Raw genomic sequence first — 20,869 nt, 5'->3', positions numbered from 1 at the left:
GACTAGATATATATGTGTTGGAGAGGCACTATGTGAGCTGTACTTCATGTGGATAATCTTTGATGATCCAACTGACAATTTTGTGCTTGGGAGACTAGATCTTTGATGTATTTTTGTTCCAGATATGTCCACTTAAATGATTCAGATGTACAGTTCTAAGTCACAGAAATTCATACTGATTTCGCTAGTGAGCATCGTTTACATAAAACCCCAAGAATGCCTTTTCAGGTATGTCTTTTGCAAGTATTCAAATAGAAAAACCAATACTGTGCACAATTTTCTTTAGAAAAGATCTTATATTAGTATATATTCACAAAAACCTATTTGCATAAATGCTTCTGTGTTTGGCACATTTGCCTTTTCAAAAAGAAGTACACTTATTGTTTGAGGCTTTTAGTTTAAGCTACGTGTATTTTTTAGCATAAGGTACATGGTCATAAAAGGCAGTGAGCCTTTAATGGAGTGAACAGATCTGAGCTGTGCATTGTTCCCTATCAATCAGCATTATCTGGGATAGAGCAGTGATTGCAATAGCAACTAGAGAAGATATAACTACCTGGTCTCTATTATTTTTAATGAAGGTGAGAATTCCAAATCCCCTGGAATACTGTTTCTTGATGTCTTTGCACACCGTGGACAAATGTTGACCTACTAATGGCATCTGCTGTAAAACCGTTGATGACTAGTGGCTCTTTGAGTTTGGTGTAGATGGGGCAGGTATGGAAATTTAAGAACACCCTACTGCCAAACAAATGAGTATATCTTTATCTAAAAGCATTAAACGTATGGACATTTAGATAATTATGCTTCCTTCAAGAAGTCAGTAAGAGTCATGGTTTACCTGCATACAACTGCATTTTCCTTAATGAAACTTCCATTCAGACATTGTAGATATAAAGCCAGCCAATATGGAGGACCTGACGGAAGTGATTACAGCCTCTGAGTTTCACCCCCATCACTGCAATCTCTTTGTCTACAGCAGCAGCAAAGGATCCCTGAGACTCTGCGACATGAGGGCCTCGGCTCTCTGTGACAAACATTCCAAACGTAAGTCCTTGCTTCGTTGATCCCCATATGTCATTAAAGTCTTATTATTCACGGACAGCATGTAGATGTGTGCATACCCCAGTGTACTAGCTTCTCAGTTGCAGGCACAGTTGAAAACAGCAAAAGAAAGAAAATTTTCTCATCTATACAAGTATTACCTATGAACTTGGTAACAGTCACGTCTGTGACTGGTCACTCTTGTGGTTCTTACTGTAGGGATCAGCGAAGAGCCCACAACTCTAGCAAGAGAAAGATGATTCCTAACAAAGGAAATATTGGGGATCGGGGGAGTGGAAGTATTTAAGTAAATGAGCATACTGTTTTGAAGACACAACTACTGTTCTGAATACTGCTGCAAGTAAATTTTGTCATTTAAACTGTCTTCAGAACTTTAAATCCATTTTCTGGATTAAAAAATGTTGGAGTCTTTCCTAAAAATTTAGCTTGGCATTCCCTATATGTACTTTTTCAATAATGTGTCTGTACAGATACAGAGGAAACAATGCAGTAAGTAATATTGGAGGGGGAGAAAAAGGTATTGCATTGGTATAGGTGTCATCTGTCCTAAAGTGATTTTATGTAGCCTGTGAGACACTGAGACAGAGCCACCAATTCATGGCAGTTCATATCTGAAACCTACATAAGAACAAGGAAGTAAAATGTTAAAATGTGGGACTGTCTTTGTTCTCAAAGTAAAGGATGAAGGAAAATGCATGTTCATAATGTCTTGCTATCAGCTCTTTATAGTTTGCCTAAGACAGAATATGGTTCTTCCCACCAGCAATCTGGCAAGCCTGGGCACTTTGCCTTGTGCAAACAACCTGTTTATTCCTGGTCTTCTGAGACTGAAAACCACTAGGAGCTGAGAACCTAATGAACGAACTGTGGTGGCTCTGCTTTAGCCACCTTCAGGACCAGGGCTTCCAGGACACTTCCACCTCACAGTATTGGATCACAGTGTCTTTTGCAGTGTTGAAACATTGGGAAGGAGATTCAGGAGAAATTGTTTTAGTGCCAGGGGCACATAAGAGGTTTTATGTCACTCAGTTCCTACTTGAACCTTTTGAGGTAGGTGGATCTTATTAGTAGGGGCAGCAGTGGGGGAAGAAAACATGTGAAGATTTAAGTGAGACATAAGTGGTGCACAGATTTAGCACACAAGCTATTTTTTTAACTGAAGTAAATGCAGTAAAGAGCCCATGACTAGGCCTTTTGGCTGCAAGGAGAAGTGCACATGCTCAGAACCTCGTAGGATGTGGTCTCCAATTATAGAAAATAACCTTTCAGGACAATTTCCTAAGCAGAGAAGTGTTTTACCGTCGTTAGCTATATCCACTTGTACTTGTAGGGGGAATTCAATACCATGAAGTGAAATGCGAGCATGGTACAATCTGGTACATTGCTGTGAGTTATCCTGTCCCACTTAATTGTTTTGTTCCATAATACTTTCATTTCTTCCTACTAATAAGGCCTCCATGCCCCTGTAACTCTGTGCCAAATGCCAATCATAACTTATTAAAACAACAATACGGTAACCCTGGATGAAAGAAGGCATTTTATGCCAGAAGGGAGCGCAAGGTCTAATGGTCATTGATTAAACCCCATTTTCCAGATCTATGAGTTAGAAAATAGCCATTTAATGTAGCGTTGCCGCACTGAACTCAAGTCAAGCTCATTGAGAAGCTGAGTGTGTCTCCACACACATGTACAATGCAAAATTGATACAGTGATGGTAAAACTTAAAAGGCGTTAAAAGGAATAGGCCCACGTACTGCTGCTTGGAGTGGTTTGAGTATAGCTCTCAGAGGCAAGCAAAACTAATTACATAAAGCCCATAGCAACCTAGAAGGATATATCATAAAAAAACAGTCATTCTGGGAAATCAAATATATGCACGATTATCTCTTTAGTACCTTCACTGTGCATCTGATTCCTCTTCGTCGTTGCTTTACACACAGTGCATACGCATAATCAGTACCCTGCTCTCCTAGCTGAGCTCGCCTTTCCACCTTTCCCCATAACTGACTTCACTTCTCAACCAAACCAGCTACAGTGACTTTACTAGTCACTGTAAACCTTTATGTCCTGCCATGAAGCCTACTTTCTTAATTCAGTCTAATTTCACTATGAACTGTATTTCAGATGCTGTTCCGAGATTGTGATGGATGTACATATTTTTACGGGTAAAAGATCCAATGTAAAACTTATAAAAAATACCTGGATGCTGAGCATATGTTGTGAACTTTTGGGTTTACTCCTTTTTCAGACCCTTTGTTATTCAAAATGCTGTAGCTGGGCTAAAGTTAGGTGCAGCTTTTGGGGGAAAGGCCATTCCATTTGTACAAATCTAGATAGTGCCATGAATAATTACTGTGCCATACTGTATAAATAAATTACACGCTAATATCTGTAGTGTAAGTCACTGACATAGGCTGTTAATAAATAACCGTGTTCTTGAAGATTTCTAGTTTGCTAAACTCAGTGGCAAAATCTCTCTGTCCAGCATTAGTGACAGCAACACTACAAGGTTTCCCTTATAAATTTTTCATGGCTCTGATGTGGAAGAGGCAACAGATTATGCTGAGATTTATTAGCATGCTGCCAATTTCTGTGATGAGTTGTAATGGGGACCTCTGTCCCTTAGAAAAATTATCTCAGACCACCAAATCTATTCATAAGGCACTGAAAGAATATCAGGTCAGTAGCTGAGTTTTAAATGGTCATTCAGATACCGATAAGGTGCGATAAAATGTGTTGGTTTTCTAATAGACTACCTGAAACTGCTTCTTATAACACCTCTTTAATAGATCATGCAATGCTGGGTGAACAATCAGAAGCAAAGTGTATGTGGCCATTACAAATGGATATCCAGGCAAGCCCAATCTGTAACCATAGGGGAGATACATACATAATATTCTTCTGTGTTATTATCAGACTTTGCAAGTAGTGGGAGAGAATTCCATCAAAATATTCTGGAGAAGAGGTCAAAAAAAAAGATGAATGTCTCTGCTTATTTAGAATATTAGAGGTATGGGAATAAGGAAGAAGGTGTTCTTGCAGTCCATGGAGTTACAGGTAAAGATTTAAAACAGATGTGAAAGTCAGACTCAAGCAGCAAGAAATAGGGAATTAATTTAAGTAATATGGAAGCTTTAATTTAAATAACATACATGGCAAAATACACAATGGCCATCTTTGAGGTGTTATTCAGGCAACATGCAGGGCAATGCAGTGTGGAAAGAAGGCAGTATATGGGAAATCTGTGACAACAGTGAAACAAGGGAAGCTAACAGCTGCAAAAGTATCATTGTTAGAGCAGTTGGCTGGGAACATCCAAGAAATAAAAGAATTACTCCCTACCCCAAATTCCATAAGTTCTCATGCAAGAGATTCAGGTGACAAGGAAGACAAGCATAAGGATACTGTTGCAGTAAGACTGTCCTGACTAAAAGATACTTATAGCAGTATAATATGCAACTGTTCAATTAATAAATAGTTGCTAATTTGGTTTTGATCTTTTCTTGTTAATATTATGTTCAGAGCTCCTTATAAATGTGCATGGAGGTAACATCATTCTTCCAAACAGCTTATAGACTAGATAGGTACACATGGCTGTTTCAACAAATCCTCTAATAAAGCAATCAGCTAAAGAAAACTGAACTTGAGCATGTGAAGTCAGAAAAAAATGAAGAGCTTTTTCAGTAGTTAATCAGAATTATTAAATTCAGTATTAAGTGGTAAATAGAAACTGTATAGTTATGCAAAATGGAAATTTAAGTCACTCGAGTATAACTCCTATTGATATTCTGTGTAATAGCCTAAATATCTTAGTCATTGCATACTTCAGAAGTTGTAATCTATTTAAAAGCCATATGTTGCTTTAAGGGATTTTTTTAGTATTCATTTCTTAATATGTATTTGTAGACTAAAATCCTATTTCTAATTACCCATTACCCATGTGAAAAGTTTACAACAAAATACTTCAAGGAAGGAGGAGCTACAGTTTCAAGTTTATTGCTTTGTGTGCCGTGGTGGTCTTTAAAATACAAACTTTGGGGTTACATAATGCAGTTAGCCTCTGTCACCATTAGCTCATGCTTTCCACCCTCCATACAGACTTCACAAGCTTCTGGCATCTGTGTCTATAACAGGAGCCATTTAGAGCCCCCCTCCCTTTGACCAAAGAAGCATTTGTAGATGACAGGCACTCCTAACAGTCATCTTCTCTGGAGTCTTCCTGAAAGGGGCAAATCAGCTCAGCTCGTGCCTCCCCAATTCCATGGCATGGATAATTAATATCTTAAAAGTATAAAATGGTCTTCAGAGCAATGCACAGTGAATTTGGGGTTTGGTTTGTGACCCAAAGATGGGGGTGTTGTCTTTTTTCCTTTTCCACATTTATTTGAAATCCAGGCATGAAACAAATGCCAGCCCTTCCCCAAGGATAAATGCCACTATCCTGTCAGTCTGGCACGTAACTCAATTTGGTTATCTGCTGGTTTTTTGCCTTTGATTGCCTTTGATTTTAAACTTAAAAATTCAGAACTTTGGAAGCAGCCAAAACAGAAATCAAGGATAATCTACTTGAATATGTTGAATTTTAAAAATTAAGTTAATTATATTTACCAGTCATTTAAAGGAGGTTGGAATTTCAGAGATGAGACAGCTTTCAGATCTCTAACTGAATATGGATTATCTTTCATTTGCAACAAAGAACAACCAGATGCACAAAAAAGCCTGTGACAGAATACCCCTGCTGGATTTGCTAATTAATATTGACCTTTCCAAATGAATGATGCTTATTGTATGACTGGAAGAGAGACAACTTCTTTTTCTTTTATGTGAGCTTTACATCTAAAATACGCTTTTTATTTCTGCATATCAGGTTATCATCTGAGAGACAGCCAGCCACCCTTCTCCCTTTGTGCATTGAGAGGCCACTGTCAAAGTAATGTCTACTTCAGGCAAAATCTGCAAAGTTTCATGTGACAGGAGTGAAACTTATCTGAGTTTCCATAATGATTTGACCCTATGCTTTAATAAAGGCTTGTTCTCCTTATCCTAATTCTGGATTTATTTTATAAGCATGCACTACAAAGGCATATATTCATTGCTGATTTTATATCCCCAATGAAAAAATGTACCTGCATCCTGATAGTTTTGTAATTATGACTGTCACTGAAAATCTGTTACTACAGTTTCATGCATGCTAAACTAGATCCTGGAAAGGATCCTTCCTTGTGCAGGAATCCCATTGAAATTTTGTAGAAGATTGCCTTTAGCAGGGGCTCCAAAGCTTCCATTCTGCTCGGTTTGGATGAATGTATAATAAAGACATTTAAAACATGGCTAATGAAAATTTCAAAGTGTTTCTACAGAAATGCAATTATGTCTATATAGTATTTCCTCCAGTTGTGCAAGATATGTTAAAATTAAATCAGAGGAAGAAAAAAACTGATTTATGTACTTCTAGCTATCAAATAGTAAGAGGAAAGAGAGAAGCCTGAAGCAATGGTAAATGATTTATGATTGAAGAGGTGTTTCATTAACCCCTCTCCCCCAGCCACACACAGATAAAGCAAATAATTGCTGTAAGATTGCTTTAATTATTCAGGCTATTAAAATTCCTGTCTTGTTTGCTTAATTTTTTAATAGCAACAAATACTGCTTTTCAGTGTCTCATGAAACCGACATTATTCTTTCAAGATCCTGTTGCACTGGGGGATAAACCCCTGACTTACCACTAATCTTATATATCAAGATTGGAAAGACCGCATGAATTTGGCTGTAGAGTAGCAGTTTTGTGTCCCACGAACTCTGCGAGATTGCTCACAACATGTGGCATTAAACACACGCATAAGTCTTTCTGAGACTGAGATTTAAAGCGGCTTGCTCTTCTAGATCAGCTTTGCGTTTTTTCACTTCCTTGCCCTCCTTAGCACCATTTCTCTTTATTAACAAACTCACTGGCAAAGTTACATTAATACAAGCAACTCTGTAGTGAAGCTCCCACCCACTGATCTTTAGCTATTGATCTGGCTTTGCCTTTCAGCACTAATGCACTATCCCTTGTGGTTTGTGACAAGCTGCAGCAACTCACTGCAGATGGTAAAACAGATTCTTAAATATTGATTTGAGGCTTCACTTTTAAAAGCCATACTCTCTAGAGGTATTGATGAGAAGTCTAGTTTTAATATTGGGTCATTGCATAAAAGAATGCTTTACGATAGGCGGAATTTCAGTCTTGTGGTGCGGAGGTAGCTTCAGAAACTTGCTTTTACTCGAAGGAAAATGATGTGTAAGTGACCAGGGCATGAAGAGGTGCCCTCTGAATTATATGAAAGCAAATAGAAAATTGAAATATAAAAAGATACTGCTTTTTCAGTTTAAAACAGGCTATGTTAACATAAAATGTTAAATAATTGTGGTTACTTGTTTATACTTCATGTCTTATAAAATAATTGTATTTTTGATTGCTTATGAAGGTGGACTCAAAAATTCCCACACATGTATAACCATATTAATCAGAATAGAACACAAAGGCAAGATTGTCATGTTAGCAGAACATCCTGATCTTGAAAGAGAATTTCTGAAGGAGGTGAATGTATGAGTGGATTGGCTTAATACAAAAAAATAAAACATTCAGAGATAGTGAAAGATAGAGTAATAATAATGGTAAATCAAACTATTATCATAAACAATTAAGCTAAAAGGCATAAAGAGACCGTGAATTTCAAAGGGAGCTTCGGTATTGTTCTTGATTCATTTAGAATGAACTCATGAACTCTTTTGTATGAAATCCTAAAGTAGACTTCAAACAGTGCGTAATAATGACTATACGTGGGCAGACTAGAGGTCCTTCTAGCCTAGTATTCTGGCTCTGATAGTGGGCAGTAGCAACGTCAACAGAAAATTTAAGAACAGAGCAAGCGTACAATCTTTAGCCTCTGCAATTTGCAGTTGGAACCTTGGGGTTCAGGGACTTTAGTCACAGTGAACTTACTGCATTTAACAATACTCAAATGGATGTTTGGGGGTTTTTTCCCTTGAATTTGTGCAGTTACTTTGAACCTGTGTATAATTTTTACCATTCACAATATCTTTCAGTAAAGTCTTTAGTAGCTTAATTAGGCATACATAGTACGAAGAACCATCTGCTCTGTACTTACCCTTTCCTAGTTTCACTTGGTGACCCCTACTTGTTGATTGGAAGAGACAGTGTACAAAGTGAACTGTCGTTCCCTATTCATCCTTTCCATGCCACTCTTAATTACAAACCCCTCAGTCTTTCCTAGGCTGAGGAGTCCCAGTCTATTTAGTCATTCCCTGCATCAAAGTAATTTGATACTTCTGGTCATTGTTATTGCCCATTTTTGTGTCTTCTTGAGACCTCTAACACATTAGAGATAAGACCAGAACTACACATAGCTCAAGATGTAAGCAAAACTTGAATTAAATGGCACACAAAAAATAATGCTTTCTGTGTTGAATGATACTAACAAGTGTCGTGGACTTAAAACAATGAATGTGAATAGTGTTTTTGTAGAAATTCAGTGAAATTTAACTTAGGTTTTTTATGCTAAACTTTATGAAATATATGTGGTGGAGCAAATCACAGCTGTCTTGGGGAATGGTGCTAATTTGCCATCTAAATATACTAGAGTTTTGTGAGAAACATTTAATTAGTAACCATGTATTCCAGAAAAAAAGAATGTTTGGAAGTGTTTATTTATGAGCTATCAGGAGAGCATATTGGTTCTTGTTCCTTTTGCAAGTTGCTGTGGCAAGTCTGTCAAGATGGGTGAAACTCCATACATTTCAAAGTACCATTTTCCAGTACATTTTAATCAGGTATTGAAGCCATTTTCATTTGGGATCTGAAATGAAAGAGAGACTTTATTTAGATGATAAATTGTTTGGCCTGAGACTGCATCTGTTTTCTGTGTTTATGAAACTTAAAGCCTGCTGAGAAATTACGTGATCCACCACCAGTATTCCCAGGTCCAGTTGAAATACACCTGTTCTGTGCATACCTGTGTAACCCAGAGGTTATCTGAAATAAGTCCTTAATTCAGCCTAAGTGCAGACTGTTTGCATGCTTGGATAATAAAAAAGAAAATTATTCTTCCTCTCTTGTTCCAGCATCTTCGCCATCTCTGGCCTCTATGGTCTTCTGCCTCCTCCTTAAACCCACTGCCTCTTTTTCCAGTGTTGCCAAAACTGTCTTCACCCATTTGTAGCTGTGACCCTTGAACAGGAACTGGAGAATTTTCTACATCCATTAGGTGTCTTTGGAGGATTTCCAAGGACTTAGAAATCTAAGTAACAACACTTAAATGCCATAAAACTAGAAGTTTTCAGGGCAGGATACAAACTATAAACAGTATCCTCTAGAAAAAAAAAAGCTTAATAAGTTAATATTTGTTCATAAGTAGAAAGAAAATAGCTTCAGAAGAAGCTGTGGATTTTTTCTGCTATAGGGAATGACTTTTTAAGGCTGCTAATGATTTTATCCTATGAATTATGTGATTTCTTACCAAATCTGTGGAGCTGGTAAGCTTTCATCTTCAAGTTTTCCCTGGTTTTGTTTTTGTCATCCCCATCCCCGCCCCCTCCCAGGTAATCACATGTTCTGCAATATGTGTAAGCATGATTCATCTTAGCTTTTCTTTTTAAATATATTTGGCTCTGTAGTAGCAAAAATTTTTTTTTTTTCTGTAGTTCTGCTTCTGGTCAGCAGTAATAGAAATTTTCAAGGTTCATATCTTTATGCCTTAAGCAGTACATAGCATTATCATCAAGGGTCTTCTCCTTTGCTAGTTGTCTGTTTGTCTTTGTTTTGTTTACTGATATTTCATAGTAAACCCTTGCAGTTATCATCAAATGCTCAGGCCATGATAACAAAATTTTGGCAAAGCTTGTACTCTATGTTTCTTTTTAAAGCAATGAAAGATTTGTTTAACTGAATACAGTTGACATTTCTTTTATCCCATCAATCCATTATACACTTGTAAATTCAGGTCGAAAATAAAAAGTAGCTCCAGATAAACTTTCGTTATATTAGATAATTTTCTAACCCCTGGCCCCTATTATCTCAGATACTGTTATTGCTTTCCTTTAAATAGATCATTCTTCTTTGTGATTTTAAAAGCATTAGTTGTGTTTGTATTTTGGAACCATCTGCCTTGCAACAGTGCTGTGAGTACTTGTGGTTTTATTTCACCCAGACAAGAGAGTGAAGGTAAAAGGAAAAGAAGTGGAAGGAATGTTGAAAATTCAGCCAAGACATTACCCAGGGTCCTATAAAATAATGTAAATAATCATGCATGCTCCTTGTTGCGATACAGGATTTTGTGTGCTATATTGGTTTGTGATACTGCACCCACCATATGAGCCATTTTTAGCATTATTATTATTTTTTAAAGTTCACATATGCCAGAATTTACACCCTGCAGTGATTAAAGCTCTGCCCAGTGAAAAAAATATTAATTTTCAGTGGCGCTGGGATCTGGAGAACACCAATGACTCCATGAAAAATGTGTGTCTTTGGAAATGGGAGAAACAAAGAGAAAAACCCTTTATGAGAACATGGGGTTTTACGTTTTCTAAGGCTGAGTTATTTTTGGCTATTGCTGGGATAATGGTTAACTACAATCTACTCACTATTTTTCAGTGGAGTGCACACAGTAGTGCTGTTTGATTTATCACTTTCCTGTGTTCCTAGCTGTTTGATATCGCTCTTTCACAATTACGTATTTTGGAAACTGAAATATTGTACAGCAGTGAAAGGTAGCTGGCAAAGCTGAAGAGGAAGGCAGTATTGGTGACTACCAGCTCTCTCTCCAGACCATTATAGTGGGATTTCAAAGCATGCACTCGCACCTCGTGCCCTTACAGTTTGTGTGGTGTGTGTTGAGTGGAGCGAGACATTCCAATCTAAATATTATCAGACATTTTTGGCAATTAATGTAAAACTAAGAATAAGATGTGTAAGAAAGGTTACATTCACATGTGCAGCCCTAATTTTTGTCCACCATTAGTTATTGTTTAGATTTGAACTTGAAGAGTAGTTTGGCTTGGGTTTTTTTCTTTATTGGATGTGTCTCGTCCAAAATGTATAGCTTTCAATTTTGTGGAGTCAGGCTCATATTAAAATAAATGGTAAGTTGCAGTGGCAGCACCTACAACACCCAGAGTGCAACTCACTGGCTTGGTGAGAGCCACAAGGGTGTTAGTGGGAAGTGTGTGCACCTCACTCTTTTTTAGCTACTGTCCGAGGCGTCTGCTTTCTTTCGGGCAGTGTCTGGAAGGGAAGCTCAGTGAGATGGACCTTCCCACCCACTCCAGCTGTTCCTGCCCCCCCCACCCCCCGCCCCCCTTTTTTTTACTTTGCACATCTGCATATATTTCTGCACACCTTAGAGATGCCTTTTCTATCCACTGATTCTAAGGAGAGGCTCCATGTCTACATTACATCAGAGAAATTCAAGGAACACTAAGAATTTTTTTTACGAGAGATAAGAGTTTGTTTTTCAGCAGATGGCAGTTCCTTTTGAAAAAGAAGCAGCATATTTTTCTGCTGCAGACTTTCTTCAGGATTCAGGAAAACAGTGCTCTGGCAAGTATCCTTCACCCAACCCATCTTTCTCTCCAAAGTCTGGACTTCTGTGAAAAGCTACCCGGGTTTTTAACTTGTGAGTAGGAAGCCATGCAGAGAGGGATTGAGCATTTTTATTTCCCTAAGCAGACTTCCCAGTTTACCCTAGTATCTGTCAGCAGAGTAAGGGGCAGGAATGGTGTCTTCCTTGGAGGCTCCTCCCCACCACTGGCTGTACTCAGAGATATGCTCAGCTTCCCTCTGTAATCCCATGATATTTCTCTATTCCACAGTCCTGTCATCAAGTTCATATTTAAGTCTGAGCAGTGTCATGTGAAAGCTCAGCACACCACACCGTTTGTGATTCCTGTGTTCGTTAGTTTGCAGCTAGACAGGTAGCTTTGTGTCTTTCATACAATTAGCACTGTGAAGATTATAAAGAACAATATTAATGAAAGTTAAATACCCTTTTTCATGGCAAAAGCTAGTTATTAATAAGTTAATCAAGAAATTCATCGAAATTCAATAGAATTTGTAGTCGCATCTCGGTAAAGTTCTGATTTCAAGTCCTGGTCTAACAAGATTTATTTAGATATAGAAAAATAAGCTAGATTTGAAGCCTTGTGGTTGTGGTGCTGATTGCCCCCTGGCATAAGAATGGCCTCCGAAGGACAAGTCTAAACTGTAATGAACAGAAAATGTGTTTCCAGTGCAGGCTGGCAAACCTGGTTTTGCAAACGGTGGGCCAGCACCGTGTTTTCTCCTATCAGCTTGAAGAGGCTGGGGTTGAATTTGAATTGCTTGCCTGAACTGAAGTCCAAGTCACATGGCTGTCACTGCTGTTCTGTCTCCAATTACTCAACTTGTATTAGCCAAACTGAATAAAGACTATGCTTTTTTCCAGTGTATGCATAACCTTATGTTGATGCTAAACCAGAAATAGCCAAGACCCAAGAACACTGTATCTCACCTTCATGTCCTGAGGCCAATGCCTTGTTCTGGTTGCTCTGGCATATGCTGCTAGTTGCTAAGCTTCTCAGTAACTCTGGGAGCTGCTGCTTAATTTCCTATAACAATTTTCCTGGCTTCGTTATGCTGACTGTAGGAACTATCTGCAAAGACTTGCTGCTACTAAAATTTCTACCACTATCATTCTTTCTGTAGTGATATGAGGCTTCCATGCCTGCATTAGTTTCTGCAGTTAATTAATCTAAGTCTTTCTAATACTTACTGTGGTACGGATAGAAAAGCAATGAACAGTACAGATAAAGGATGAAATGGCTTAATCTCATTAATTAACAAAATACAGAGTATCCAGGTACAAATATTACTCCTCTTTTAATCACTGGGAGTTGGATGAGACACACAGAGCCAAGAAAATAAATCTCAGCTATAAATAAAGGTGTAGTTCAGTTAGTGTGGCTGGGGTTTTTTTTTAATTTCCTGGTTTTAATAGCAACTTCACATCATAATTAGGAGGATGAAGTTCCTGCCAGCCAAGCACATAGTTTGGACAGATTAAAGGGAAGAGGTATGAGAAATGATAATTGCTTTGTGCTTGTCAGACTTCTATTGAAAATCTGACAGGATAATTACAAAATACCTGCTTTGCAGAATGTCTAGGCAAATTTTTAAAGAGCTATTTAAAGTTGTTCGTTTACAATCTGTCTAAAAGGAAAAGTTTTTTCCCCCTTTTTGAAGTAGTTCATTGCCATTTAGATGTGTGGTACATGTTCAAATATAGCCCTTATTCTCATTGCACGCCTGGCTGCATTCCACTGCCCACCCCCAAAGAAAATTGCCCATAATTTTTTGCATTACCCCACATACTCCACCCACGTACTCACCCTTAACTTTCAGCAGAACATTATTTCACCTGATGGAAACTGTAACCTTGTTGCTTTCAACAGTCTGAATCATAGTCATAGATAAATTAATTGAGAAAGAAATGTTCCAGTGGACTACACAAAGAACTCTGTTTTGACTGACAGTAAAAAGTTGTTCTACTTTCAGCACATTTTCATGTCTCATCACACAGCTTTTCTTCACCTGCTTTTGAAACTTGAAAATGACACTCACCAAACTGCCAGTTTTCAAAGAATATTCTAGACATAGGTGCCAAAACCCTACTGATTTTGCTGAGAACTGAAAGACCCTGAAAGCCTGACTTGCTACTAAAGTTCACTGTATGAGGTCATTTGGATCACAGGGCCACAGATAGCTGCAGAAATGCTACAGAGTTGCTCTAGGCACCTGGTAGGCAGGGCTGGAGTTAGTGCAGGCTTTTTGGGGAAGGATGAAGAGACCTTGGTGATCAGTGGACTTGTAATAGATGAAGCAGAGCCTACTGATACCAGTTGTTTCAAGTTCTTGCAATTCAATGGGAGTCATCCAGTATCATTTTTATGTACATCTGAACAAGGATGACCAATCTTCTAGTTACAAGAGCTGCATTTCCCTGTATGGAGTTACTGTAAGCAATATTTCCTGATTCCCTGCCTCGTTGGATCATGCAATGCACAGAACAGCTAACTAGCACATACAGTGAGTTTAGTGCTTTCTGGAACTGTCAGCAATTGCACATCAACTAAGTAGTTCATGTATCCACATGGTAAATCACTGTCTATTTTCTGCTCACCTCTCAGGAAGAAGTAATTGCAATTTGCAATTGCTTTTCAAAATTCTCGTGTTCAGTCTCAGATGCCTTCAGGCATGACCAGTGAGTAGCCTGCACACTGGCCAGCTGGTTCTGGCAACTAGGGCAGGCTCTGAGTAACCAGCCTTCTTGGGGATGCCAAGACTGTTGTGAGACCACATGTACACCTTTCATGTAACAGGGACACCTGAATTTTGGTTATGTCAGGAAGCAGGATGTGTGGACCCCAGAAAGGTTGACCATAGATTAACTGCCTTGCTACAGGTAGCTGTAGTCAACTAACTGGTGTATTTACATAATTTCCCAAAGTGGTGCTTGGGGCCTGTAGCTATAAGGTTAATTATTGTAATATTTAAAGCTTACAGTTTGTATTTTTATATAAAGGTAAAAGAATAAATTAAGTGCTGGGCATATAATTAATTTTATATTATGTTCCTTGGTACATTGAATTACATGTTTCACAAGAAATGCATGGTTCAGTTTGTACAAAAGAGCATTTTTTTATAGAATTCTAATTTCTCTCTTGCTTCTTTTTCTTTGAACAGTTTATGAAGAACCAGAAGACCCCAGTAACAGATCATTTTTTTCAGAAATTATCTCTTCAGTGTCAGATGTCAAATTCAGTCACAGCGGTAGATACATGCTAACAAGAGATTACCTCACTGTCAAGGTTTGGGATCTGAACATGGAAACAAAGCCTGTAGAAACATACCAGGTGGGTATCTCCCACGTCTTGAAATGCAACCATATAAAAGTATCTCACTGTTCAAAAACTGAATGTTTTCCTAAACTTCTCATTGCTTGATCTAAGAAACAGCTAGCTAAGAGAGCTGCTAATCAAGGTGGCTAAAATCCTCACAGTGGCATCCTGGTAGTTGGAAAAGAGCAATTTCAGCATTAGTAAGGAAGTGTAAGGCCTGGTGAGTCTGGGTAACACTCACTGTGGATTGTGCTCTTGAAAGAAATGATGCTTCTAACAAGGGAAATCATCTCTTCCCTTTGGCATCTGTTTTCAAATGATGTGTTTCACTATTAACATTTAAAAGAAATTAAGGAAAGGATTTTGTGTATTGCTTTGCATTCTGCTCCTGCTGGGACTGCTGAGAGTTTACACCTTTATCATTTGAGAACTTGTTTTTAAAAACTTCATCTATGTGTTGTCTCCCTTGTGCCTAGTTCTAGAAGCTATCAGTGTTAAACCCTGACATCACCACTGACACAGCAGTTTGCAAATGCCAGACAGACACATCTGGTTGCCTGAATTCATCGTGATATTATCCAGACAAAACGCCAGTGGCTCCAGCCAGCGCTGAGTTTGTACTCTGACATCTGTTCTGTTTGGCAATAGAGGGCTGAGCTTACATTTTTTGACTCTGCCTTAAAGAAGGAAAGTATGCCTATGACACAGAAACTGCTTGTTATGGAAATGCAATGAGGAAAAAACTGTTAAGCTACCTACAGAAGAGTATGCAAAGTAGGAAAAATGTCATTCATCTGGCTCATACCGCTTACTTAGCGACAGTCCTGCGACAGTGCTGGAACAATCCCTTGTTTTCTGTGTCTGTATAATGGCAGGTGGGGTACAGTAGTTCACAGTAACTGTAATTAAGATTAGTTTTAAAATAACATGTAATGTGAGTTTGGTAGCATGTCTTGTCAAAACAACTGAAATTTTACATCAATAATGTTGGAGGTATTTGTTAGCTAGTGTTTAGTAGACAAAGTGGGCCCCACTGTTTTCTAACGCACCCGTTAAATTTTGGTGGATACTCTTCAGTGTGTCTTCTGTTAGTATTGGAATGTCTGACCCTGTATACCTTTAAAACTACAGAATTGGATTTGCTCTGAAAATGGCAGTACTTGTAATGCTAAATGTGTTAGAAATGTTGATGTTCTGTGAAAATGGAGTGGGAAGGTAAGGGCGAGACTTTTATATAACAGGATCGTATCTCAGATTTTGGGAACTTAGGTAATATATTATTTTATACTTATGCTAATGGAGTAGGAAACCTTGTCCCTGGAGAGGAATAGCTGGTCAAGCCAACCTGTTTGTCTTGATTTTGACATCTGCTTTTATTTCCTCATGTAGGTAGCTGTGAAACTTGCTGGCCACCTTTAAATCAGTCTGACACCCAACAGTGGGGCCAATTAAAAAGTTATATTTCTTCATGCTGAGATGGGGAAAAATAAATAATGTAAAATTTTCAGTCTTAGTTATTGCAATCTGAAGTTTATAGAAAAAAGAAGAAAAAAAAAAAGTCCCACAACAACAAAAACCCTGCAAATATAACAGTGTTCTTGCTGCCTTACTTTAACCTATGGATTGTCTTTCATTTTCAAATATTTATCCAGTGCCTTGTAAAGAGTATACAGATGCATTGCTCAGCATTACAGTGGACTAAAGGAGAACCTGGAACTCAGGGGCCTTAGGAAGCCAGTAGCGCAGGACTCCATAGGTTTCACATGGTCCAACTGCTTTGGGTAACCTTTCATGTTTTTCAACTGCAGAGAGTAGACAATTCTGTTCTTAAGAAAAAGTGGTTTAAATTACTCTTTTAAATAATTTGTCTTAGAGGTACCTCTCTCACACATATATAAATCTCGTATAGAAACTTGGAGACCTCTCAAAAAGTTTTTTGTGGTGGATCACCCAAAGGCAACAAATAAACCTAACATTTTCAGTTATGTATCCCACATAATTATGATGACATGAGTATCATTAAAAGATTAAAAGGTTGAATTTCTCATTTGATCCACTGCATGGTAGCCACTTAGATATTGTCTAGCTGTGAGACTCATGAAAAGGGTCACAAAAAGAGAATTCCCCACAGGGTTGTAAGAAAGAACGAAGTCTATGACTGTACTGCTTCATTATCAGGTTACAGTTTTAGTATCACAAAAAAAATTGAATTCCTCATGCAAGTTCTTTTTCTTATCAATGTTGTGGCTAAAAGAATGCTATTGCATAGAGCAGCTGTTGCAGCCTTGCTGAAACACGTTATCTGCTGACAGTGATTCAACGTGATTTTCTCTTGTTTATGCTTCACATAAAAGAAAAAAAGGCAGAATATGGTGCACTGGACAGCACTAAAAGAGCAATACAGTGGAATGGCCACTGCTTGAATGTTGCAAGGCAGCCCTGCCTAGCAGGATACTCTTCTGAAGCTGCCAGGTGAACTACTCCAGCAGAACTGTACCAGCAGCAACCAGAGGTGAACCCGTTCATAGCTGACAATAACTTGATTCACTTTTGGCAGGGTCTGTTGCATAGGGATTTGGACTGATGTGTCACCAGTGCAATTCCTGATTTTGAGTATTCAGTCCCAGTGAAATAGTTCCCCACGTAGTCATGTTGCTGTCTTAGTTTGGAGCATGGAATTGCTAGATAATTCCATGAAGGTCTGACCTAAAACAGTGCAGTGAAGAAAAGGAGAATACCTCTTGTAATTAGTTAGGAATTAATTTGGATTAATTCAAGTTACTTGGTTTGGATTCAAGTACCATTCATATGTGCTAAGAACAATATGTAACAGACAAGGCAAATCTGACTTTACCCTCAATTGGTAGTGGCAGATGAACATGCAAACAAAGTGAAAATTAAGTGTTTCTTCCGGTTAGTTTTTCATGGTCACTCTGAGGGTCTGAATGTAGTCAAATGTGGTAATCAAAGGCTCCATGTGAAGAGCAAGCTGGTTGTCCAAGGCAGTAGTACAAGTCTGCAGACAGAGCCAGTCAAGCAAAAGGAGCTGAGACTTTGAAGAGATAGTAAGAAATCAGAGAGAGGAACTGCAAAATGCTTTTTGACAGAGCTGATGGAAAGGCACAGCTCCAAGCTGTGGAGTTGGACACGCTTTGCAAAGGGTGTATACACGACAGTGGTCATGACAGATGGCTGCTGGAAATAATAACAAGAGGAAGACCTAGAAATGACAGTCAATGAGGAAAACGCAATCTATTTGCTTCTCTTGCCTTACCCAACCTTTCTATTTCTTCCAAGTGTTGGGCTCTCACGAAGATGATAAAGGAAAGGACTCCGGTTCTGTAACAAATTACACTGCTAACATAAAAAGGCTCTAAGTAAAGAGAAAATTGAAAGATTTAATTACAGACGGTGCGAGAAACTGCATCAGTACTAAAAGTGTTCTGACCTATTGCTCACCATGAGGGTAAATGCATTTAACTGTGAAATGTTTTATCTGCATCTACCATTTGCCTGTTATTTACTGTAAAAGACATTTTCTGTTGATATACAGCTCAGTGTTCACTCATCTATTAATGAAAATTGATTCATAACTAAAATTTATAATCCTTAATAACCTTACATTACAAATATTCTTGGGATACGGTACAATTTGTCTATTGAAAATGGGTTACTTTAAAGAAGATATAAGTGAAAGTCATTGTCCCTCCTCTGGTCTTGATGGAAGTTATCTTACTAGAAGAAATGTTTATGCCCTCAGGCCATTGGGAGCAGGAGTAGTCTCCCTGCACTTGCAAGAACCAGTACTTCTGCCAGAGCTAAATTATGCCCCTCGGCTATTGCATTGGTATGTGTGCTCGGGAGAGGCCATCTACACATCTTTTACAGTTTCTACAACAGCTATAGGAAAACATCAGGAGTGAAAGTGCATTAGTAAATTCATCTAGGCAGGGATTTTCTAGCTCATTATTTCCTTGTGAAATGAAACCAGTCATCCAGAAGGAAAACTAATCAAATTCAGCAAAGGATTGAAAGAGTTTGTATGAGATCGGTCTTTATATGATAACCCTTGTTCAGCAGAGATACATGGCCCAGAGTAGAGGTCTTCTGCTAGCTAGTCCCACTTTTCATGTATGTAAGTGAGAATTTACAATGTTGTTTTTAAGTCTCAGCCAAGTAGGAGATATTCTTGGGCTAAATTAGAGTTCTAATTTGCAGCCTGTACAACTACAACCTTGTACTGTATTTGGCTTCTGAAATACCTTGCCCAAATATATGTAGTACCATACACTACAGGTTCTTTTAGTAGAGCCAAGTTCTTTCTGCCACAAGTGAGGGTCCACTTATCTTGGAATATGACATTTTTGTTACTATTTAAATTGGATTTCTTGCACATTAATTAGCACATCTAGGGTATCAGCTGGTGAAATGTCTTTGGGAATTAGGCTAGCACTGAGAAAATCACCCAAGCAGGAAACAAATAAGTTGAAGAGGGGTGGTCTGCAGCCTGCTGAGGGAGGTATGCTTCATGCCTTCCTGCAACAATAATTCTGTAGCACCTGGTTAATTGGGCTGTGGAAAAGTACAGATAGCTTCTTTAGACTTTAAACACAGTATCTTCTGCAAAGCTACCAATCTGTGCAGCATATTTTGAAAGTGAACGTGGGAGATAAAGCAGAGAGTGGGGGGGCTGGTTGTGGTGTTTTATATTTTGTTTTATTTCAAGAATAACCATAGTTATTTTCTTTGAAACAGGTCCATGATTACCTTAGGAGCAAATTGTGTTCCCTCTATGAAAATGACTGCATCTTTGACAAGTTTGAATGTGCGTGGAACGGATCAGACAGGTAATCCATCCTTACGTCCATCACTGTCTTCATTTAGCAAAAGAGGTCCCATATGATGGGGAACAATCAGAAAGTAAAGTGTGAGATATGGTTATTTTCCACATCGATTTACATCTCTACATACCAGTGTTCAGGCTGATAAAAGGTGTTTGGATATTGGTGCAGTTGTGTCTCTGACCTCCTCAGACATGATGTATACGTTGTTAATCTTGGCTCATGCCTTAGGGGAAAAAAACCTACAGATTCTGTCTGTTTTTACCAAAATCATAAGTAGACTGCAAAAGTTAAAGAATGCTGCCAACTTGCGCAGCCCCACCAACACGCTGAGGAAGCTTGTGTGATCCTGTATTTACACACGAGCTGCCTCAGAAATTCAGTTCATTTACTGGAAATGGAGCGAGGAAAGGCAGTCACAGGCACCCACTGATTCTCTGCAAACTGCTGCCAAATGGCAGTTTCTCCTGATACCTACCTCGATCAGAGCAGTCCCGTTCCGTATGCACTGAAGGAGATGTCCTTGTTTTTATCTTGGACATAATCTCTTGTTCAATATTTTAATGAGAAATATTGGCACAACAAGTCAGAGAGTGTGAGTGAGGATGCAGTGTGCTAATGCCATAATCTTAGCAAATGGTGACAGTGCTTTGGGGAGTAGGAATATTGTACAGGAAGAACTGAGCAGCCGAGAGGACTGGGATAATAAAAATGGATGAAATCAAAGAGTATAACGCAAGGCAAGGATTTTAGTTAAAAGAAAACACAAACCTTCATCTTATCAGTTGGAAACAACTCACAGGGACATTCATATGCTAGGGGACTGTGGAAGTGATTAGCAGTCTACAAAATGCAAGTGAAAGAGAGCACAGGAGTCAGTTTTGAATGGCACACAGTGACTCCTGGCTCAGCAGAGCAAGGAGCCAAGAGGCAAAAGTTTGGCACTTGCTGAGAGCCTGGAACTGTGCCTTCAGCTCACTTAGCATCTCATTTGGGAGAGAGAAAAAAGGTCTGTCTTGTTGTATTTG

At 38.6% G+C, this 20,869-nt stretch overlaps 1 protein-coding gene across 9 annotated transcripts in view; it reads left to right on the top strand.

Annotated features, from left to right (window-relative positions):
- PPP2R2C (protein phosphatase 2 regulatory subunit Bgamma) overlaps window positions 1–20,869 on the top strand; it is a 203,960-nt gene that overhangs the window by 170,722 nt on the left and 12,369 nt on the right. For all 9 annotated transcript variants that reach the window (XM_049797897.1, XM_049797900.1, XM_049797903.1 and 6 more), the window contains 3 exons: window positions 883–1,047; window positions 14,846–15,015; window positions 19,756–19,847. In XM_049797897.1, coding sequence (XP_049653854.1) covers window positions 883–1,047; window positions 14,846–15,015; window positions 19,756–19,847 — 427 coding nt within the window. The remainder of the gene's footprint in view (window positions 1–882; window positions 1,048–14,845; window positions 15,016–19,755; window positions 19,848–20,869) is intronic.

This window comes from Accipiter gentilis, chromosome 3 (assembly GCF_929443795.1).
Source record: "Accipiter gentilis chromosome 3, bAccGen1.1, whole genome shotgun sequence".
Taxonomy (NCBI): Eukaryota; Metazoa; Chordata; class Aves; order Accipitriformes; family Accipitridae; genus Astur; species Astur gentilis.
This window is presented reverse-complemented; position numbering and strand designations above follow the sequence as displayed.